General features: G+C 35.4%; 4 protein-coding genes across 4 annotated transcripts; 3 read left to right on the forward strand and 1 right to left on the reverse strand.

The window, feature by feature from the left end:
- On the forward strand, positions 1,123-4,465 carry LOC105174425 (pentatricopeptide repeat-containing protein At3g53700, chloroplastic). Its single transcript, XM_020697826.1, has one exon. The coding sequence runs from the start codon at positions 1,471-1,473 to the stop codon at positions 3,775-3,777; it is 2,307 nt and encodes a 768-aa protein (XP_020553485.1). The 5' UTR covers positions 1,123-1,470; the 3' UTR covers positions 3,778-4,465.
- LOC105174426 (UNC93-like protein 3) lies at positions 4,799-8,548 on the forward strand. Its single transcript, XM_011096532.2, has 10 exons — positions 4,799-5,336; positions 5,454-5,617; positions 6,325-6,388; positions 6,469-6,582; positions 6,689-6,733; positions 6,988-7,235; positions 7,343-7,433; positions 7,689-7,801; positions 7,915-8,038; positions 8,123-8,548. Exons 1-10 carry the CDS (start codon positions 5,178-5,180, stop codon positions 8,306-8,308), a joined length of 1,308 nt encoding a protein of 435 aa, XP_011094834.1. The 5' UTR covers positions 4,799-5,177; the 3' UTR covers positions 8,309-8,548.
- LOC105174427 lies at positions 9,287-9,856 on the forward strand. Its single transcript, XM_011096533.2, has one exon. The coding sequence runs from the start codon at positions 9,447-9,449 to the stop codon at positions 9,816-9,818; it is 372 nt and encodes a 123-aa protein (XP_011094835.1). The 5' UTR covers positions 9,287-9,446; the 3' UTR covers positions 9,819-9,856.
- On the reverse strand, positions 10,121-12,031 carry LOC105174428 (short-chain dehydrogenase TIC 32, chloroplastic). The gene is made up of 8 exons (XM_011096534.2): positions 11,813-12,031; positions 11,404-11,635; positions 11,222-11,301; positions 10,991-11,144; positions 10,799-10,877; positions 10,623-10,707; positions 10,474-10,520; positions 10,121-10,325 (listed from the first exon to the last, which is right to left on the reverse strand). The coding sequence occupies exons 1-8, from the start codon at positions 11,922-11,924 to the stop codon at positions 10,152-10,154; spliced, it is 963 nt and encodes a 320-aa protein (XP_011094836.1). The 5' UTR covers positions 11,925-12,031; the 3' UTR covers positions 10,121-10,151.

Below are 19,475 nucleotides of genomic sequence, written 5' to 3' on the forward strand. Positions count from 1 at the left end.
TATGGATGAATCTGCAATTTTTACTGTTGATAAATTAAGATTTTTAACCATTACTTGAGATATATTTTTGCGGGATTCCTCTTTTCCAAATCTGATGCATTTGCTGGATGGGGAAAGTTCTGCTGATGCATTATTTGACTGTTTAGAACGACTTAGTTTGTATCAGCGTTGACCGTTTGCTGGGTGGCGATGGTTTGCTTGTCTTAATATCGACTATTTGATACTAGTGGCTATATATATGATTTCCGAATTTCAGCTGTATTAACAATGGGAAATCCAACTTTGCCCCAACGCTGGGTGGGAGACAAAAAGTATGGCTATTTATACATTAGTGGCTGCCCAAGGGATTCGCGAGGACTAACAGTGTACGATCTAGACAGTTGGGCTACCCCAATTTTAGCATCTTTTGTTGGGTTCCAGGCAAAATTTCCACTCAGGATGTGACAATGATATTAGAGGTGTGGTTTGTCAGAATCATGGAACTAACTGTGGTATTGTGTCAAAATAAACTTTGACATCTCTTGTGCTTGCCGAGATCCACCACTTCCTAATTCCCTGCGAACTTGTTTGTCTGTCTGGCTTTGATGATATGTTTAGGAGTCTATGTCGAAATGTTACGAATTTATGTTACTGAAATTTAATAGTAAGTTGAAAAAATTAAGAGACTGAAATATAGTAAAAAATATTTTGGTGCTTTAAAATAGTGATTAAACTTTATCTTAGAACTCCAAGAAAGGTCTATGCAAATATCTTCTATCTTCTCATGGTCCCTAACAGCTTTGCATGCTTTAAGTTTGAGGTTTGATTAACAAGTTTCCAATTTTATTGGACATGAGATTATTTGTCCTATTTTATATAAATTATTATGATTTATTTATTATTGCTAGTTATATTAATAAATTAGTGAATTGAGTTATTGCTCGATGAATGAAAATAACTTATTGAAATTTATGGATCGTTATTTAAAAAACAACTTCATATGATAATTATTCACATGTAAATATATCGATAAAAATATTAAAAGGATTAAAAGTAGACACCTCCAATATTTGGATGCAATTTGCTTCTAACCATTTTGTTTGTACGGGTCACATCCCTTAAAAAAAAAAAAAATGGTTACAGTACAAAGTGCAAAACGACCTTGGGGTTTCTTGGTCTTAACCCTATTAAAAAATACCGAAGATTTTTTTCGTTTTCCACTGAGATTTAACAAGTGGGAATGTTATCCTGGTGGTTACAGTGGTAAGCTTGGGATCAACGGAGTTCTTCCCCTCTGCTACCCCTGCCCCTTCCGGCTCCTGCATCCAAGAAATTTTATCCAGTTGAGGTTTTTCGTGCTTCCCATCTGGTCCTGAAGTAATACTCTTGTTCCCTTTTTCCTCCTAGCTCAGTCTCAGTCTACTTCTAGGTTGCGTTTAGAGGTCTCTAGGTGCTTTTTCTTGCACACCAGATGTTTGTTTGATCGCTGGAATGGCTTTCTCATCTTGCCTGAAGTGCCACCCGTGGGCTCCTTCTCACAATCCGAACCTCCCCTTTCTTTTTCATCAGAATTCAGAACCCGCAAAAGTAACTTCACTCCCGTTTCCACGAATTAATGTAAGGCAGCCTTCGGGACTCTCATGTGCCGTTTCGTCGGGTCTTTCAAGCATTTCACTTTCTCCAGACTTTAGCCCAAAGCAACTTTTGGACACTCTTCGTTGCGAAGAGAATGAAACGTCGGCTCTCCGGATTTTTCAATGGGCGTCCAAGCAACCAAATTTTGTACCCACTTTGCCTGTATATGAGGAAATCCTTCGAAAGCTTGGGAATGTGGGGTCTTTTGATTCGGTGAGGGAGGTCTTGGATGATATGAAGCATTCAAAATTTGAGGTTATTGAAGGTATTTTCTTTATTTTAATTGATAGTTATGCGAAATTTGAGTTATATGATGAAGCAGTTGGAGTTCTTGAGTTGATGGAGAAAGAGTTTGGAGTGGAGCCAGGAACTCATACCTATAACTTCTTGCTGAATGTTCTTGTTGATGGAAATAAGTTGATACTTGTAGAAAGCGTGCATTCTAAGATGCTGAATGATGGTGTGAAGCCTGATGTTTCGACGTTTAATATATTGATAAAGGCCCTATGTAAAGCACATCAAATAAGGCCTGCAATTTTGATGATGGAGGAGATGCCCAACTATGGTTTAGAGCCAGATGAGAAAACTTTCACGACGATAATGCAGGGTTATATTGAGGAAGGCAACCTTAGTGGAGCTTTAAGGGTTAGAGAACAAATGGTGGCAGCTCAATGTGCGTGGACCAATGTGACGATAAATGTCCTGATAAATGGGTTTTGCAAAGAGGGCAGGATTGAGGAAGCTTTGGTATTTGTGCAAGAGATGGTTAACGAAGGGTTTTGTCCAGATCACTTTACATTCAATACTTTGATAAGTGGTTTGTGCAAAGTGGGACATGTGAATCATGCTCTGGAGATATTAGATTTGATGCTCCAAGAAGGCTTTGATCCTGATGTGTTCACGTATAACACTGTGATATCTGGACTTTGTAAAATGGGTGAAGTTGAAGAGGCAATGGAAGTTCTCAAACAGATGCTTTCAAGAGATTGTTCTCCAAATGCAGTCACATATAATACCATTATTAGCACCTTGTGTAAAGAGAACCAAGTGCAAGAAGCTACTGAGCTTGCACGTGTTCTAACAAGCAAGGGTGTTATGCCTGATGTGTCTACATTTAATTCTCTTATACAAGGGCTGTGCTTAGCTAGCAACTTTACCATGGCAATGGAAGTATTCTTGGACATGAAGGCAAAAGGATGCCAACCAGATGAGTTTACTTACAACATATTGATTGACTGCCTTTGCACCAAAGGCAAGCTTGATGAAGCCCTGAGACTCCTTAAAGACATGGAATCAAGTGGCTGCGCAAGAAATGTAGTAACTTATAACACACTGATTGATGGGTTCTGCAAAAGTAATAAAATTGAAGAGGCAGAGGAGATATTTGATCAGATGGAACTGCAAGGGGTCTCGCGAAATGTAGTGACATATAACACCCTTATTGATGGTCTATGCAAGTGCAAGAGGGTGGAAGAGGCTGCTCAGCTTATGGACCAGATGATAATGGAAGGATTGAAACCTGATAAATTCACCTATAATTCCCTCCTTTCTTACTTTTGCAGAGCAGGAGATATAAAGAAAGCAGCAGATATCGTTCAAACAATGACCTCAAATGGGTGTGAGCCAGATGTTGTGACCTATGGGACCCTGATTCAGGGACTGTGTAAAGCTGGTAGGGCTGAGGTTGCAACACGGCTTCTCAGAAGTATCCAGATGAAAGGACTGATTTTGACTCCCCATGCTTATAATCCTATACTCCAGGCACTTTTCAAAAGGAAAAGAATTAAAGAAGCCATGCGACTCTTTAGGGAAATGGAGGAGAAGAGTGATCCTCCTGATGCTATTTCATATAAAATTGTTTTCCGAGGACTTTGTTCTGGTGGTGGTCCAATTGGAGAAGCTGTTGATTTTGCCCTTGAAATGGCCGAGAAAGGATATCTCCCAGAATTTTCTTCATTCTATATGCTTGCTGAAGGGCTTTGTGCTTTAAACATGGAGGAAACTTTAGTGAAACTCATTGACAAGGTAATGATGAAAGCAAAATTTTCGGAGAGTGAGGTAGCCATGATAATGGGATTCCTCAAAATCCGTAAATTTTCAGATGCATTGGCTGTTTTTGGCCGTGTTTTGAATAGCCGAAAACCCAGAAAAGGTTACTGGTGAACAGAAAAATTGGTAACATTATGCAACCAGTAGTTTCTCCACACTTCCTTGGCAGTTTCTTGATGCAAGAGAAAGAATCTTAAGCCTGGGGGAAGAAATAGAAGGGAATGCTGACTCTATAATATGAAAGAAGACGCCTTATCTTTTCTTGGGGTTAAGAGATGTAGATGGCATCCGATTTTCTTTTGGTCCAGGAATTACGATCGATGCTTGCACAATGCTGGGGAATCTTCTAGCATCCTCTGTTATTTCTTTTAATTGATTTATTTGCAACAACTGTTACTCAAATTGTCATAACTGAAAATTGCTGTTGAACTGAGTATAGTTGATTAGTTTCTCTCTGAGAGACAACTTCAAAGTAGTGTTTCTTTAGAGGTAGCTAATGAGCATCCCTTCCTCTCAGCCTTCAAAATGTGAAAGTAATTACTCTCTCCTTTCCCTCCCTTGACTTCCCTGTCCTAAAGAGACCTCCACGCCACTCTAATGAGGCATTGCAAGTGTAAAAGCAGCTGAGTGAACATGTACACTACGATGAGTGTTCTGTAAGTTACTTTTCTGAAGTTACCTTATGCAGAGCTTATGTTTGCTCAAAATATTTGAACTGTTAGCATAGCTTTGCTTGAGAAGTTGTATGAAGAATTGTTGACATTAAGCAACCACATTTCTTGAATCGATTATCATTTGGGTTTCCCTCGTTTTTGACTGAGTAATAATCTGAAATAAGTTGTGATTTACTGTTCAGCAGATGAGAACAAAGCAGAATATGAATGAAGAACAAAGGAACAAGCAGATAGAAGAGAACAATTTTGGAGGACTGAATGTTGAACTTAGAAGTGAAAACCAGAGTAGGTGTTTGATTGAAATTTTTTTATCCAAATCTGGGATGGTCAAAACTAATTGATAATATTGATGACATTTATTATAATTATCAAATGATTAATCGTTTTTCTTAAATTGTACTGCAAAATAGGGGGGGATAGAAGACATTTCGGCGCAGGCCTCAACCGCGCAAACGACACTTTCTTTTCTTTTTACTCCAAGAATATCTAAATTGGCTGCAAAGCGGACAAAAACTTGGCAACAAAAACAACTCCTCTTTTATAAAAGGAAGGCCGAAAATCAAGAATTAAAAAAACACTCATGTCTTTCTCTATTGCTCTTCCTCAAACTCTCGAGTTATGATATTATTATATAGCCGCCTGAACATGTCTTTTCTTCAGATTCCGAATCTTCGATATCTTCAATAAAATTCACGAACAACTCTTCCTCGTGTCCTCTTCTCTCCTCAATCTCGCCGGCTAACTCGTTTTTACCCCTTGATTCAGAAGAAGCTTGTGTATTTATACGTGTTAGTTGTTATGTGAGTGATTGGACCGGAAGATCAGTCTTCTTCTTCTTCAATGGCTACCGACGAAGAATCGCCACTTGTTGTTGAAGAAAACCACCCACAATCTCAACCACTCAACCACAAAAGAGATGTTCATATCTTGTGCTGGGCTTTCCTCCTGATTTTCTTGGCTTATGGTGCTGTTCAGAATTTGGAAAGCACAATCAACACTGTAAAGTTCTCATATTCTCTAAAGATCTTTTGCCTGGAGTTCCATTACTAAACCAGCATGGTCTGTGTATTTCTGATGAAAATGTCTGTTCTTTCTCCCTATTGTTTGGGCTTTTAGGAAGGAGATTTGGGTACTATATCGCTGGGGATATTGTATGTGTCGTTTGCATTTTTTTCGGTGTTTGCTTCATTGGTGGTGAGGAAGCTGGGATCAAAGAATGCTTTGGTTCTTGGTACAACTGGATATTGGCTGTTTACAGCAGCAAATTTGAAGCCCTCATGGTATATCTCACGTAGTCTCTGATTTAGTTTCAAACTATGATTTGGTTGACTTTTTGCCTATTAAGTTCCACCTGTGAAGTTGTTGGTGATATCGGATTGTGTGTTTATGTTTCTGTAGTAGTGTAGGATCAAAGGAAGTGGCTTTGTTTTAAGCGGGTGTTTTTTCAGATGACGGCATGGAAATTGACTCTTATAAGTTCAATTATAGTGGTGGTTTGTTCCGACGTTGTCATGGAAAGTTGAATTTGAATTTGCACATTGTTCCATTTATCGATATCTTTTTCCATTTTTTTCTGGTGAGGGATATTTGTTGTCATTTTTCACTGAGTAATTCAAAACATTCTTCTGTGTGCTATCTAAAGTTAACAGAATAAGGACTCTTACTTCCATGTTCCATTCATGGGAGGGGAAATGAAACTTTGTCTAGAATTTGTCACGTGAATTTTGTGATAGATTATGCTAATGTAGGCGAACCTTAATTTAGTTCTTTATGATTCTTATTTTCTTTAATGGTATGACACCTTCGCAAATTTTGATTCTTGAAATTCATCTGGTGTCTTCAGATTTCTGTGACAAATTTTTCACCATGTTGGATTTTCAACTTAATGATGCCAATGATGATATAGTGGCCAAAACAAGTCGAGTTCTGAGATCTGTGGACTATACATCTCCATTTATCTGGAGTATTTTTTTATTTTATTGTTTAGGTATACCATGGTGCCAACATCCTTGTACATGGGATTTGCAGCTTCCATAATATGGGTTGGACAGGTTAGCAAATCCCTTCAGAATCTTTCTATGATTTAGTTTGTTATTGCTAGCTGATCTCTTTCCCGGACCTTTTCTGTCAGGGGACGTACCTCACTTCTGCTGCTCATAGTCATGCAGAGGATTACAACTTGCATGAAGGAACAGTAATTGGGAAATTCAATGGAGAGTTTTGGGGGATGTTTGCATGTCACCAGGTACATCATCTAAACTTTCCTTTGAAAACTTTAGCTGTCAGGTCTGTCTTCCTAAATAATCATATCACAAACTTTTGACGAGACCTGTTCTATTATGATTCTGCAGCTTGTTGGCAACCTTATGACTCTTGCTGTGTTGAGGGATGAAAAGGTATCTAGACTCATTAATTGGAGTTTAAGTTTGGACCCTTGATGTTTTGTGGTAATCAGACTTAGTCTGCTATAGCATTTGGCTCCATGCCCTTTGTTTCATGAGGCTTCCTCGTTGAAATAAACACCATAAAAATTATTGTCGTTTCTGGAAATTTTGTCATCAAGGAAATAAGCATTCGCTGAAGTTTGCTACTTTTTGTATTTATCATATGCTCTTGGTAAGTATTAACTGTATGACAATACAAATTGCAGGGAGGACGGACCAGTGGCACAACTTTACTTTTGATTCTCTTTCTCTGTAGCATGACTTTAGGTACAATTCTTATGTGCTTCTTGAGTAAGAGAAACGGCAAAGAAGAAAGGCTGCAAGAATCTCCTGTCAGTTCTTCATCTTCAATAGGATCATTGTTAAAATCTATCTTGATTCTGTTGCTTGATGTACGAATCCTCTTGGTCATCCCACTTATTGCATACTCGGGATTACAACAAGCGTTTGTGTGGTAATGAACCAGAAAAATTATTATTTAAGCAATCATTGTACTTTATATATGTCTAGGTCTCAACAGTATAGTCTGCTTCTGCAGTTAAGTTAATTTTTCCTGTCCAGGGCTGAGTATACTAAAGAAATTGTCAAACCTGCACTCGGAGAACGTGGTGTTGGTGGTGCAATGGCTGTTTATGGAATTTTTGATGCTTTGGTAAGTGGCAAATCAGAAATAACTACTGCTGATTTTAGGAGTCAACAAGATTAGGCCATTCTCAGTTTATACTCATCTCCGTTGGGTTAATACAGATTATTGAATGTCGTTTCAGTATATTCATTTTATCTACCCCGAAAATATAGATGTCCTAGTGGCTTTAGTTCCTCGTAACATAAATTTATTTCTTGGGTGATGTGCCACTTGAATTAACTGAAGTTGATTGTCACTTATTGCTATTGGAACATTTGTCAGAGTTCACTAGCAGCTGGTCAGCTTACTTCGGGTCTCTCGACAATCACAATAATAGTCTCAGGCGGAGCTTTAATCCAGCTGATCGTACTGCTTTGGCTTCTGGCAAACTACAGGTGGACTCTCCCATCAACTTTTGTGCTCTCATGGAACCTAAATTTTTAGAAAGCTACGTATTATTTAAGACTTCCAAAGTAATATTTCTTGCTTCTTTTGCCTTCTTTTTCAGCGTGAGTGGTGGACTACTTGCTACATTGCTTCCACTTGTCATAGGGGCTCTGTGGGGCATCGGTGATGGAGTGCTCAACACGCAGCTTAGTGCACTGCCCGGCATTCTATTTAAACATGATCTAGTACTAACTCTCTCTCTATCCTCTACAGTCATTCTAATGCTCAAATTGTCACTTATATTCATATACATTCTTCTGGGATTGCAGGAAGGAGCATTTGCGCAGCTTAAGCTATGGCAAAGCGTGTCAATTGCAGTAGTGTTTTTCATCAGCACTTCTATATCACTGCAGACAATGGTCGTGATCATGCTCGTGGCTCTCTGCATCTCAGTCGCGGGGTTCCTTTTTCTCACACTCAAGGTGGAGAAAGCATTTTCGTATGGCGCTGCCTGAGCTCCACGAAATCTTTTTTTTGTTTGGTACTTTGAGGGAATTCTGGTATGTTTTAGTACCCAAATGTATGCAAACATGCATCCCGAGTCTGTTGCATGTTTATTGTTGTACATAATAATGACTCTGCCAACACTTGATGAACCAGAAGCCCCACAGAGTGATTTCTCTGATATTTTGTTCTTGGGAAAGTTGGCTTTGTTGCCTGTGTTATGCAAATTGGGGAGTTGAACTTTTATCCAATCACTTCCCATGAAAAGCCCAAATGATTGTGGGCTCGTTAAAGCCTAATGGGCCCAACAAATACACGAAGACCAAAGCCACCGTACAGCTATGACCCAAGGAAAAAAGAATGCTCCATGCTATTGGGAAATTTTTATTCAAATTAAATTTGATCTACCTAAATCAATCATCAAATGTTATATATTTAAGTGGGTATTTTTTTGAAAATATATACCAATCATATTATAAGTATATTGAACTTATTATATAATTAATTCAAATTTAATAAAATTCAATTTTTCCGTACCGTGGCGTTGTTCACCAAATCAAGGAGTTCACTCCCATAAAAGCTTGCTAAATATATTTTAAAATCTACTTAATTTGTTAAAGACGGCGCATGATTTATCAACTAGGAATTTCAACAAAATCTAGGGACCTCTCTGTAATTCAAAATTGCAAACATTCCTAGTGTCCTGTTGCTAACAGCAGCAGCATTTTCGGTACCTCTAGGTTGGATTATTTCAATTTTCCCCGTAAACCTCCCCCACCCACTTACTCCTTAATAATCGTTCATTTCTACTCCAAACCCTCCTTTCCTTCTAACCAACCCCCCAACACAGCACATACATTTTATTTTTTCTTAATTAAAAACAATTACCAAGAAATCAAGGAAAAATTACAACAAGCTATCATAATATTTGGTATAATTTACCCAAAAATCAAAATAAGAAACATATATATATATACATATGTTGGCCCTTTGCATCGCTTACCACCCTAACCACCTCAACTAATACACATCCTTTCTTCCATACAAAATGCATTAGTTGCGATTAGTTCCATCCTTTCTCTTTAAATCATATGCTTTCCATTTTAAGCAATAAAAGAAAAAAGAAATTAAACCATACTGCTGCCAGTTATGAGTTTCAGTTTCTCCAACTCATTATTGCTTCATATCATTCCTCATCCAAGGTGGCCTCTCCTATTCTACGCCGCCGCCTGGACCACCATTCTAACGGTGACCGTCGCCGTCGCCTCGTTCTCGCCCGAGTTGGCTTTTGTTTCCGCCATCAGCCCCAACTCTTCTTCATCTCAGGCGTGCCGTGAAGGAGGCTTCCTTAGGTTGCCGCTAGATATTCCGTCGGAGGATTTTTGCCTTCCGGCTCGTTTTTTCAAGCGATCCAGTATAGATATGCTTGTGCCGCCGGTTTTTGCAGCAGTAATCGTAGCCTGTTCGGCTTGCGTGGTTAAAGCTATGGGCTTATGGGAGGCTGAAGACGAGCACTTCTGATACAACTGTTGATGAGTAATAGTCGATAATCCTTATATTTCTTTTTGTGCTTTAATTCCATTGCTGATTTTCATCAATTAATTTTGCTGAGCTTGGAGTGTAGTTACATTTGTCGTTTATTCAGAGATTGCTTATGTTCTTTTTAATTTATCAATATATATATATATATATATATATATATTGGTATGCGAGTTATTTTGTTAAGCATTGAATTTACCGTTTTCCAAAGTACAACAACCTTCTGTCTATTGTAATGAATTTGTTAATTCAAATCAAATTTGGCATCACCAATTTAGGCTTGAGATGACAAGAATGAGACGGAAGAAGCAAAATCTAAGAGGCTTCAGCTGCATTGACCAACTTGTTGCTGAAATCCCAGAGTCTCTTGGCTAAAACTTCGTTCCTTGCAAACCTACTCGGTTTGAACTCATTGCAGTCCACAAAGTACTCCCCTGTTGCACCTTCCAAGCTAGGGTGAAGCGCAACATAGCACGTTGTGGCTGCACCCTGAAAATCACAAGTCGAAATTGAGAAAACGTAAATGGTTCTTATTTCAGATCTCCTATCGTTTTTAATTCCATTTCATTTCGCAATAAAAGATATTGACTGAAACAGCACCACGACAGGATCAAGAATCAATTGAAAGATATGTTACCTGAGGGACGTTCTTCCATAGGATACAAGTGAAAAACTTGAGAATTTCTGCGTGAAAAAAATCTTGATGAGTACAATAAAACAAAGGCTATAAATGAAAAGCACATGTAGAGAATTTTTTTCCCCAGTGTGAGATTACACACTACTTACTCATCCAAACGCCAGAATACTTAAAGAGGTTGGTCATTATCAACCCTGGATGAACTGAGTTTGCAGTAATATTTACTCCCTCGGCCTGCTACGACGTCCCACAAAGATTAGAACTCGAGTACTTAATGAGTAAATTTTCTACCATAAGATCAGTTCATACAAGTAAATATATAAACCTTCAAGCGCCTGGAGAGCTCATTAGCATGTAATATGTTGGCTAATTTAGATTGCCCGTAAGCCCTCTTGCTGTTGTACCTTTCATCGACATTAATATTGAAAAATTAAATGTCGATAAAGGAAAAATATGGTGATGATGAATGCTTTTACTATCATAGTATAAAAGTAGATGAAGATTTTTAAGAAACTACCCGCTTTTATCATTAATTTTTGCAAATCTGATTCCTCCTTTGTAAGTATGTATGTGAGCTATTGATGATAAATTCACGATTCGGCCCTCAATGCCAGTAGAGTTTGCTGTCTCTTTCATCTTGTCAAGGAGAAGATTGGTCAAGTAGAAGTGACCTGATGATCATAACAAACATTAAATTGCACGGTTTAAGAAACCGGTTTGGAATTTGACCAAACTTTTGCGTTTATACCAAGATGGTTTGTAGCAAACTGAATCTCAATCCCATCTTCAGACAGCTGATACGGACAGAACATGATTCCAGCATTGTTTCTGAAAATCAGTTAAAACTCATCTTCATCAATTAAGACAGATACATCGAAATGTAAGAGCGACAAGAACTCTCAATCAATCGAAAGTAAACAGTAGAATTACATCAAGATATTTAGAGGAAGGTTGAGAGCAATGAACGCATCAGCAAATGCCTTGACCGACTTGAGCGAAGCCAGATCCAGTTTAAGGACATCGACTCGAGCATTTTTGTTGTCATTAAGAATGAGCTGCTTTGCTTCATTTGCAGCCTCAATGTTTCTTGCAGCAATAACAACGTGTGCATTTCTTAATGCTAACACTCTCGCTGTCTCCATCCCGATCCCACTCGCACCACCTACAATCAAACAATTTCCCATCTTCATTCAAGTTTTTGTCCATATGAACATTTCAAGAACAAATTAAATGCACAATTTATTCAATCAAATATTGCCATGCATATATATAGAGTTAACTTTGACACACAACACACAGTAGATGCATGTTCTTGTGCTTGCATATATAAATGTCTGACCAGTAACGATTGCGGTGAGATTGGTAGCATCAATCCCATGAGTGACCTGTTCAGCAGTTGAAGCTGATCCAAAACCACTACGCCCTGCCTTTCCTGTCATCAACCTCAACATTTTTACGAGTAATTTAAGTACAATACTTACATGTATATGAAAAAATTAAACCTTTATATAATAATGGGAAAATGGAAGAGAGAATTTAGATAGTGTATGATAATGGAGAAAAGAAAAGGGGAATGGAAGTAGAATTTACTTGTATTAATAAATGTACGGTGGCGGGGGGCGGGGGGCTCTTTCTTTCTCACTTCTCTTCTCTAGAAAAATTTGGCGTTAAAAGGTGGCACTTTTCATCTTGAATGGCAAACAGCCGTTTCGTTTCTTCCCTTTTATGAAAACCACTTAGGCAGTGGCCTAACGGCCGTTTGCCTTTTGGGTCAATTTGTTAATTCCGTAGGACCAAACTTACAAGCGTATCGGATGATAACCGCAATTTTACCTCTTCTCTTCCTTCTCTCTCCATTCTACCGTGTTTTATAGTAACACTTATTAAAGTCTTTAATTTCAATTGCGAAAATAATGAAATTGTAGGAGGAGTACAAGTGCGGGCAAAAATAAATGTAGAATAGCTTTGATCATAAATGCAGCGGACATTTAATTTTAGGGGTCGGGTAAATCAATAATGCATATGCAGTAAAGTCTTGTCTCCTACCACTACTGCACTAGCAGCCACTGGGCCAGCAAACTTAGGGCTTTGGACTATTATTATTTTTATTCCAATTCTATTATTTTAAATATGCATATATATATATGTATAAAATAATTATAATAATTAAATATTGTTTAATAGAATAATATATTGTAAGAAAAATAATTCTGATAAAAAATAAAAAATATATATGGAAGAGACAAAAAAACATTGTTAATTAAAAATAAGTAACTATTTTGAAAAATATTGTTGGGGAAATATAAAAGTTAGTAAATGGGAGGAAAAAAAGGGACTAAAACCCCAAAAATATCGGGAAATGGCTATTGTTAGAGGTTTGCTGCAATGCAACTTGGAAGTCTTTGCCACTATAAAATTATAAATATATATATATTTGCATCAATCAAAATAACTACTATTTAATTTTTATCTGTTTTTTATTTAATTTATATTTTTTCATTAATTTAATTTCTTATTCCCTCACTATTTTTTAATAATCATGCATTTTTTTTTATAAATTTAATATTCATTTATTATATTGTATATACTTTACTAAATAATAAGTATTTTATAAATATTTTATATTAAATAGTGTTACAAAATTTATATACTCATAGAGTGTGCCACAAATTACTAATATATAGTATATAAGGAACAGGAAAAAATGGTTCTAAAGGAAAAGTTCAATAATTTGAGTTATGGAGAAAAAAAAAAAAAAATTTATCCTATTCACACATATCTTAAAATAGGTATGTAAAATATGGGCTTTATAAATTAAGTTGCAGGCCATGGTTGAAGACTAGGCGACGATGAACGCTGATGAATAATACCTGATCCAGGGCTACTGATCTCGTGCGGAATATGATGTACGGCCCACTGACTTGAAAGCCTGTGAAGTGCATACAGACCTACGTATTGCAGTCCACATAGAATAAAAAACTGACCCACGCATACACATCTACATATTTCCACTCTTAATTCTTTACTTCTCCTCTATTTATTTATTTATTAATATCAATTGAAATATTGAGATAAAATTAAGTTTGGAGGTTTAAGTTGCATTATTCAACTATTAAAAGCTCTAATTTTTTGGTTACTTGGACCTAATATATTTAGCAAATAGATATGCCTTTAAAGGAAACACATTAAGATCGAAAATATATTATTAGAATCACACATTATTATGATTTAGTGGCTAAAGTCGAGCATTGTAAAAAAAGTTAATTATACACTTTTTTGGAAGTTTAAAGAAAAAATTATCGATTTGTTCAAAAGTAATAAACCGAATGCACTTCAAACTTCAAAGTGTTCCAAAAAAAATACAAAAACTGCTTTTAAAAAATGTCAATAAAAATCAATTAATAATTTTCTCTTAAAATAAAAGTACGTGACTTTTTTTATGCACTTATCCACAAACCAGTAAATTTATATACTTGTTAAACTACACAAAATATTCAGACTTTGTAAATTTATCTTAGAGAAATTAGTACAATTGATGCTGATTTTAAAAACATACGTTGATAACAGAAAACACTTGACAAGAGAAAACAAATCTTAGCAAAAGAAAAAAAAAAAAAACAACAATTTTTTTTAAAATACACTATAGTTAATTCCTCATAAAAACTACAAAAAATTTCTCATATCTAGTATTATTTGAGTTACCAAACTTTTTGTTCATTAAAAAACATTTATCAAATCTTGAAATTATGTAATAATATTCACAAAATTCACAAAGAAAAGCAAATTTAATTGGCATCTAGACAACCGCTCTACGCTTAGCATAGTATTTAATTTTCCAAAGTGCACAAATAAAATAACTCATAGTTGGATAATATAGATTTTTAGATATTCTTCTATGATACATCTGCAAATATAAGATGTTAACATGGACCAACATGATTTCTGTAAATTCATACAATTATTTTAAATGTATAACAACAAAAAATTTCAAAGCAGGCTCATGAGAAAAACCCAACACGACGAATTAATCAATAAAAGTGCTATGTGCGAAATGAGATTGATGAGCCGGCTGTCAAGGGGATTCACTTAAATTTAAATAACGGTGAGATTGAGTTGATAGAAAAAACACGATATCACCTTCTTGTAAGCAAACTAGAGGAAAAAAAAAAAGAGTTTAACTGGTTGTTTTATTGCGAATTGGCTATGTGGTGCGATGAAGTCGATTATGTTAGAATTAAATTGACTGAATTCCATGCATGTTGCTTACTTATCTTATCTTGGCTGTGTTTGGTATACATATAAAGATAAGACTGGTTATTTACTTACTGAGTGGCAGGCTCATCCCTCTGCTGACATTTTCTTTCAGCAGTAGACTTTGAGGTGTTTGACTATTGAAGAATAGGTCTACGCGCTATACTCAGGCAGGTCGGGCCAGTATGCTGTTTTCTCCTTTTTGTCAGTTAGAGTACAAATCATATTTTGATGGTATAGGGAGAACATAAACATGGAGATTACCTATGATGGACTATTTGTAGTGTTTGATATGCATATATGATGTTTTGGGTTGATTGTGTCGTTATGATGTTGCGATTTCGTATGCAATTTAATTAGATGATTATGTGCGAATTTATATATATGAACATAGGGAGATATTGCCCTTGTAGCGAAGGGGGTGCTACATTGATAAAGCTCGTTTTAATTAAAATAAAATTGTCAAGTCAATATTCCAAGTAATTATACCTTGCTATGTCTTGTTCTATTACAATTTTTTTTTTAAAAAAAGATAAATTGTGCAATCTAATCTCATGCTGATTTGCAATCTAATCACTGATCATTTTCTCCAGCACTTAAGACTTGATTACTGTTGGTTATTCCTTTCCTTTTTTCCATTAACGCTTTGTACCAATCCGGATAACCATGAATCTCAAAGCAATTGCTCTTAAGGTGTCCTGTTTTTCCACATTCATCACAATACATATTGTTGCTTTTCAGACTGTGTCTTCTTTCTTTGTGTGAATCTTTGATTAAAAGTCCTCCTACTTTCTTTAACTTGCATGACCATGGTTTGTGTTGTGCTAACAATCTCATAATTAACTTCTCTTGCTTCTCAACCCTTAAAGTCGTAGAGTAATCCTTGTTAACATTTGGTAAGGGTTCCATGAGCAAGATTTGATTCCTAACGTGATCATAACTATCATGTAACCCCATCAAAAATTGCATTAATTGATTGGAAAAATTCACTTCAGCCAAGGCCTTAGACGCCTTACATTCACACTGAGGCACAGGTGTAAGACAATTGAGTTCATCCCATAACCTTTTCAGTTTAGCATAATATGCAGAAGCAGTCAAGTTCCCTTGTGAAATAGATGCTATTTCTTTCTGTATTTGATATATCAAGTGCCCGTTACTTTCACCAAGATGATTTTCTCGCTCAACCCACAATTCGCTAGCTGAATTGATGTATAAAAAACTCTCAACAATATCTTAGATGTAGAGTTAAGTATCTAAGAAGTGACCATATAGTCATTTCTTACCCATTGTTCATAGTCTTCTGTAGTCATTTCTTACCCATTGTTCATAGTCTTCTGAATCTTACCCATTGGTCAAAAGCAACTAACTAAAATCAGCTATGTAAAGGTGCTAATTTACTAAAGAAAACGCACTAATTATTACAGCAACTTTATCTCAAAACAAATGCGAGTAAGCTAATAAAACTGAAACCCCCACTAATAAAAGCGTTAGTGCTACTGCAATGAGTAGCAACTTCAACTAAGCATAACTACTCTTCAACGTCTCTGCAACTGTTACTGCTGTAGCTCTCTGTAGCTGAGTTTGAGCTGAGAATTCTTCAAATATTATCAAATTTGTCCTCTAGGACTAATTGAATTCTTGCATTCAACAATTCTTAGTAAAAGAATACATAAAGAAAAGGGTGCAAGATTAGAAAAACGAACTTAAAACAAAGAAAAGCGGCCCAAGAAATAATTACACTGCGATTTTCAAAAGATGGGAGCGGTTGATCTTGTGAAGTAGCAGGTTTTTTTCTCCATGGAAATTGTGTGAGAATGTATACAGAGGATTATGTGGAGAAAGCAAAGGAGTGAATAATTGAGGAGACTAGTGACGCTCTGTACCTCTCTGTCACATACAATCCCTATTATATATTCTCTCCTTTTCTCTCACTACCCGTTTAGATCATCAAGACGTCATAAGATAATTAACGTATAAATTAATTTTTTCATATCGTCTGAACCATATTAGTTTAAGAGTGCATAAATGAGAAAAAAAAAATTAAAGCTATCAGTAATTTTAAATGATGTTAGTCATATTCGTATATTGAGGGAGTTCAACAAAAACAACGATACCTAACCAGGTAATGCTCAAATAATAAAGTTAAGATTTCAAAATTTGAGATTATTTGTTAGTTGTTGAAAAATTACTTCTAATTAATATAATTACAAACTTGAGCCATCCAATTCTTTCTTCTTCTTTTTTTTTGGTTTTTTCATAAGGTGTTTTCGAGTTGGATCGAGACTACTTCCGACTCTAATTTGTTATTCTTGTTGTATAAAAATATTTTGCACAGGATGATGTATAAATATGAAACTTCTTGCTCAATAATCGATCTACATGTATTAATGCAATAGAATTTTACATCGTTGCGCTGACCATTGGAATAGCTTGAGCTATCCATTGCACGCTTCCGATTGTAACTCAAAACTCAACGGAGAAGTAACGATGAAAAAGCTCTTGGGGTGCTACATCTTTGAGCTATCATGCAGTAATTTTAGTCCATTTGCTCATAGTGTTCATCGTATGCCATTGCGTACAATCAGGAAAAGCTCTTGTATTGAGAACTTGAGATCGTCTTCAATAGCGTTAGGTGTTATACGGCAAGCCATTTCCCTCAAGTATGTCGACTTCCAATCGCAACCTTTCGATCTAGTGTCAGCCTGTAGAAATCAAAAAGAAAAGAATGAGAAAAACATGCAATCTCTCTACATACTCGTCCATGAAGGCTGAGGCGTTTAGAGTCTTTATTTGGTTTGGTATGTGCTTACTTTAATAACCTCATGTTCCTAAGAGCTGTGTGGGCGTTCAAAAGATTGTTGTAAGAAATTTAAATTCTAAACTAAACACACATTGGCTGGCTCAAAGGATGCACCTTGACAACATTTAAAACCAAATGATAACCTATGTAACTACACATTTCTCTCTCACTTTTCTTACTGAATATAAGTCCATGCTCCTATTTGTTTCCTCTATGTCAATTTTTTTCTCATATCTGAAAATCAAGTAAAGTTTGATGCCATTGCATTTTCCCTTTGTAAACTTTATAAACCAAAGTCCCCCGATTTCTATTATTAAAGCTCTACGTTCTCACTATTATAATCTAGAAAGAGTGGGAATACAATCTTTTGAGGCCTTAGAGAATACTGCGGATGCAAGTTGGAGAGTTGAAGCCTAAATTGGAGAACAATTCTCCATTGATGTTGCAAATTTATTCTCAATTATTCTTGTGTTAAGTTCTGTTCCAAGATTTGCTTTTTCAGAATTTTTTTGTTGTCATACATTTGAAATTTTGTACAAATTTTACACCACACCATATTTATTCATGTTATTGACAGATAAGTTTGCAAGTGCCCCACAACAAAGTTTGCTAGAAAATCGCTATTGTACAAACCACAACTTATTTTACTTGTAAACATCAATAATAAAACAACATATACTAAAATATCGAACGGTCGTCTACATGCCAATTTAATTAATTTATTTTTCAAATAGGTGTATATTTATACTGGCAGATGTTAACATAGTTAATAATGTCTCTTGTTAATTAGCGTCTTCAAAAACTTATAAGACAATTAATAAAAATGTGACATTTTAGCCATTTAATCAACTGAATGATTTTGAAGTACTTTTTATGATTATAAAAAGCAATTCATATTTAGTTTCATTACAACAAAAATAAAATATGGTTTTGAAAATCGACACATTTCATATTATGCACTTAGAGAAAAAGAATTATCACATAGATTTTATACTTCATTACTTATATATTTAGAGATACAGATATATAGAGATTTTTTTAAAAAAAAATAAATAAATTGTGCAATCTAATCTCATGCTGATTTGAAAACAAAAGAGTTGATGGTGGAAGAACATTTTTTCAAATACTAGCAATTGGACAAAATTCATGCATATGCAAGTAAAAAGCTTGTAGTAAATTCACTATTTTAGAAAACAAAAGCATTTCATAAGACAAAACAAATTTGTGAAATATAAACTATAGTTAATTCCTCAAATGCAAATCATATGATTTCTCATGCATGAGACTATTATAGTTACCAAAACTCCATGTTCTTTAAAATCATTTCAAAATTTTGCAAATTATATATATTGACAAAGAAGTACCAATTACCAAATCTAGGTGGGAAAAGATTAAAATTGGCATGTAGACGACCATCCTATATTTTTATATAGTGCTCCATTATCAAAGTTCACAAATAAAACAGTACATGATTGAACAATAAAGATTTTCCAACAAAATTTTATGTGAAATACCTGCAAAGTCGTAGATGTCAATGGCATGAATAAACATGATACTTGTGTATAATTATACAAAATGATAAATAAATGACATCAAAAAATTCCAATGCAAACCCATGAACAAAACCCAACACAACGAACAAACCAAGATAAATTTACAAAAACAAATGGAGGTTCGTTCTTCAATTTAACACTCAACTCTATACTTGCATCCTCATACTCTAATTTGCCCCAAAAATTGCAATTCCTATCTCTTCCAAATTACAACGATGATAACGTTGAACTTTTCACAGAAACCAGACAGAGCTTTAGGTTTTGAAGTTTACAAAGTATAAAAGCAATGGTTTCACCTTTATCTTGACTTTCAAATATGGCAAAAAAATTGACAGAGAAGAATGAATAGAAAACATGACTTACTTTTCAGTTAGAAAAATAGAAAGAGAAAAATATAG

The sequence above is a fragment of the Sesamum indicum genome, linkage group LG11 (genome assembly GCF_000512975.1).
Source record: "Sesamum indicum cultivar Zhongzhi No. 13 linkage group LG11, S_indicum_v1.0, whole genome shotgun sequence".
Lineage (NCBI taxonomy): Eukaryota > Viridiplantae > Streptophyta > Magnoliopsida > Lamiales > Pedaliaceae > Sesamum > Sesamum indicum.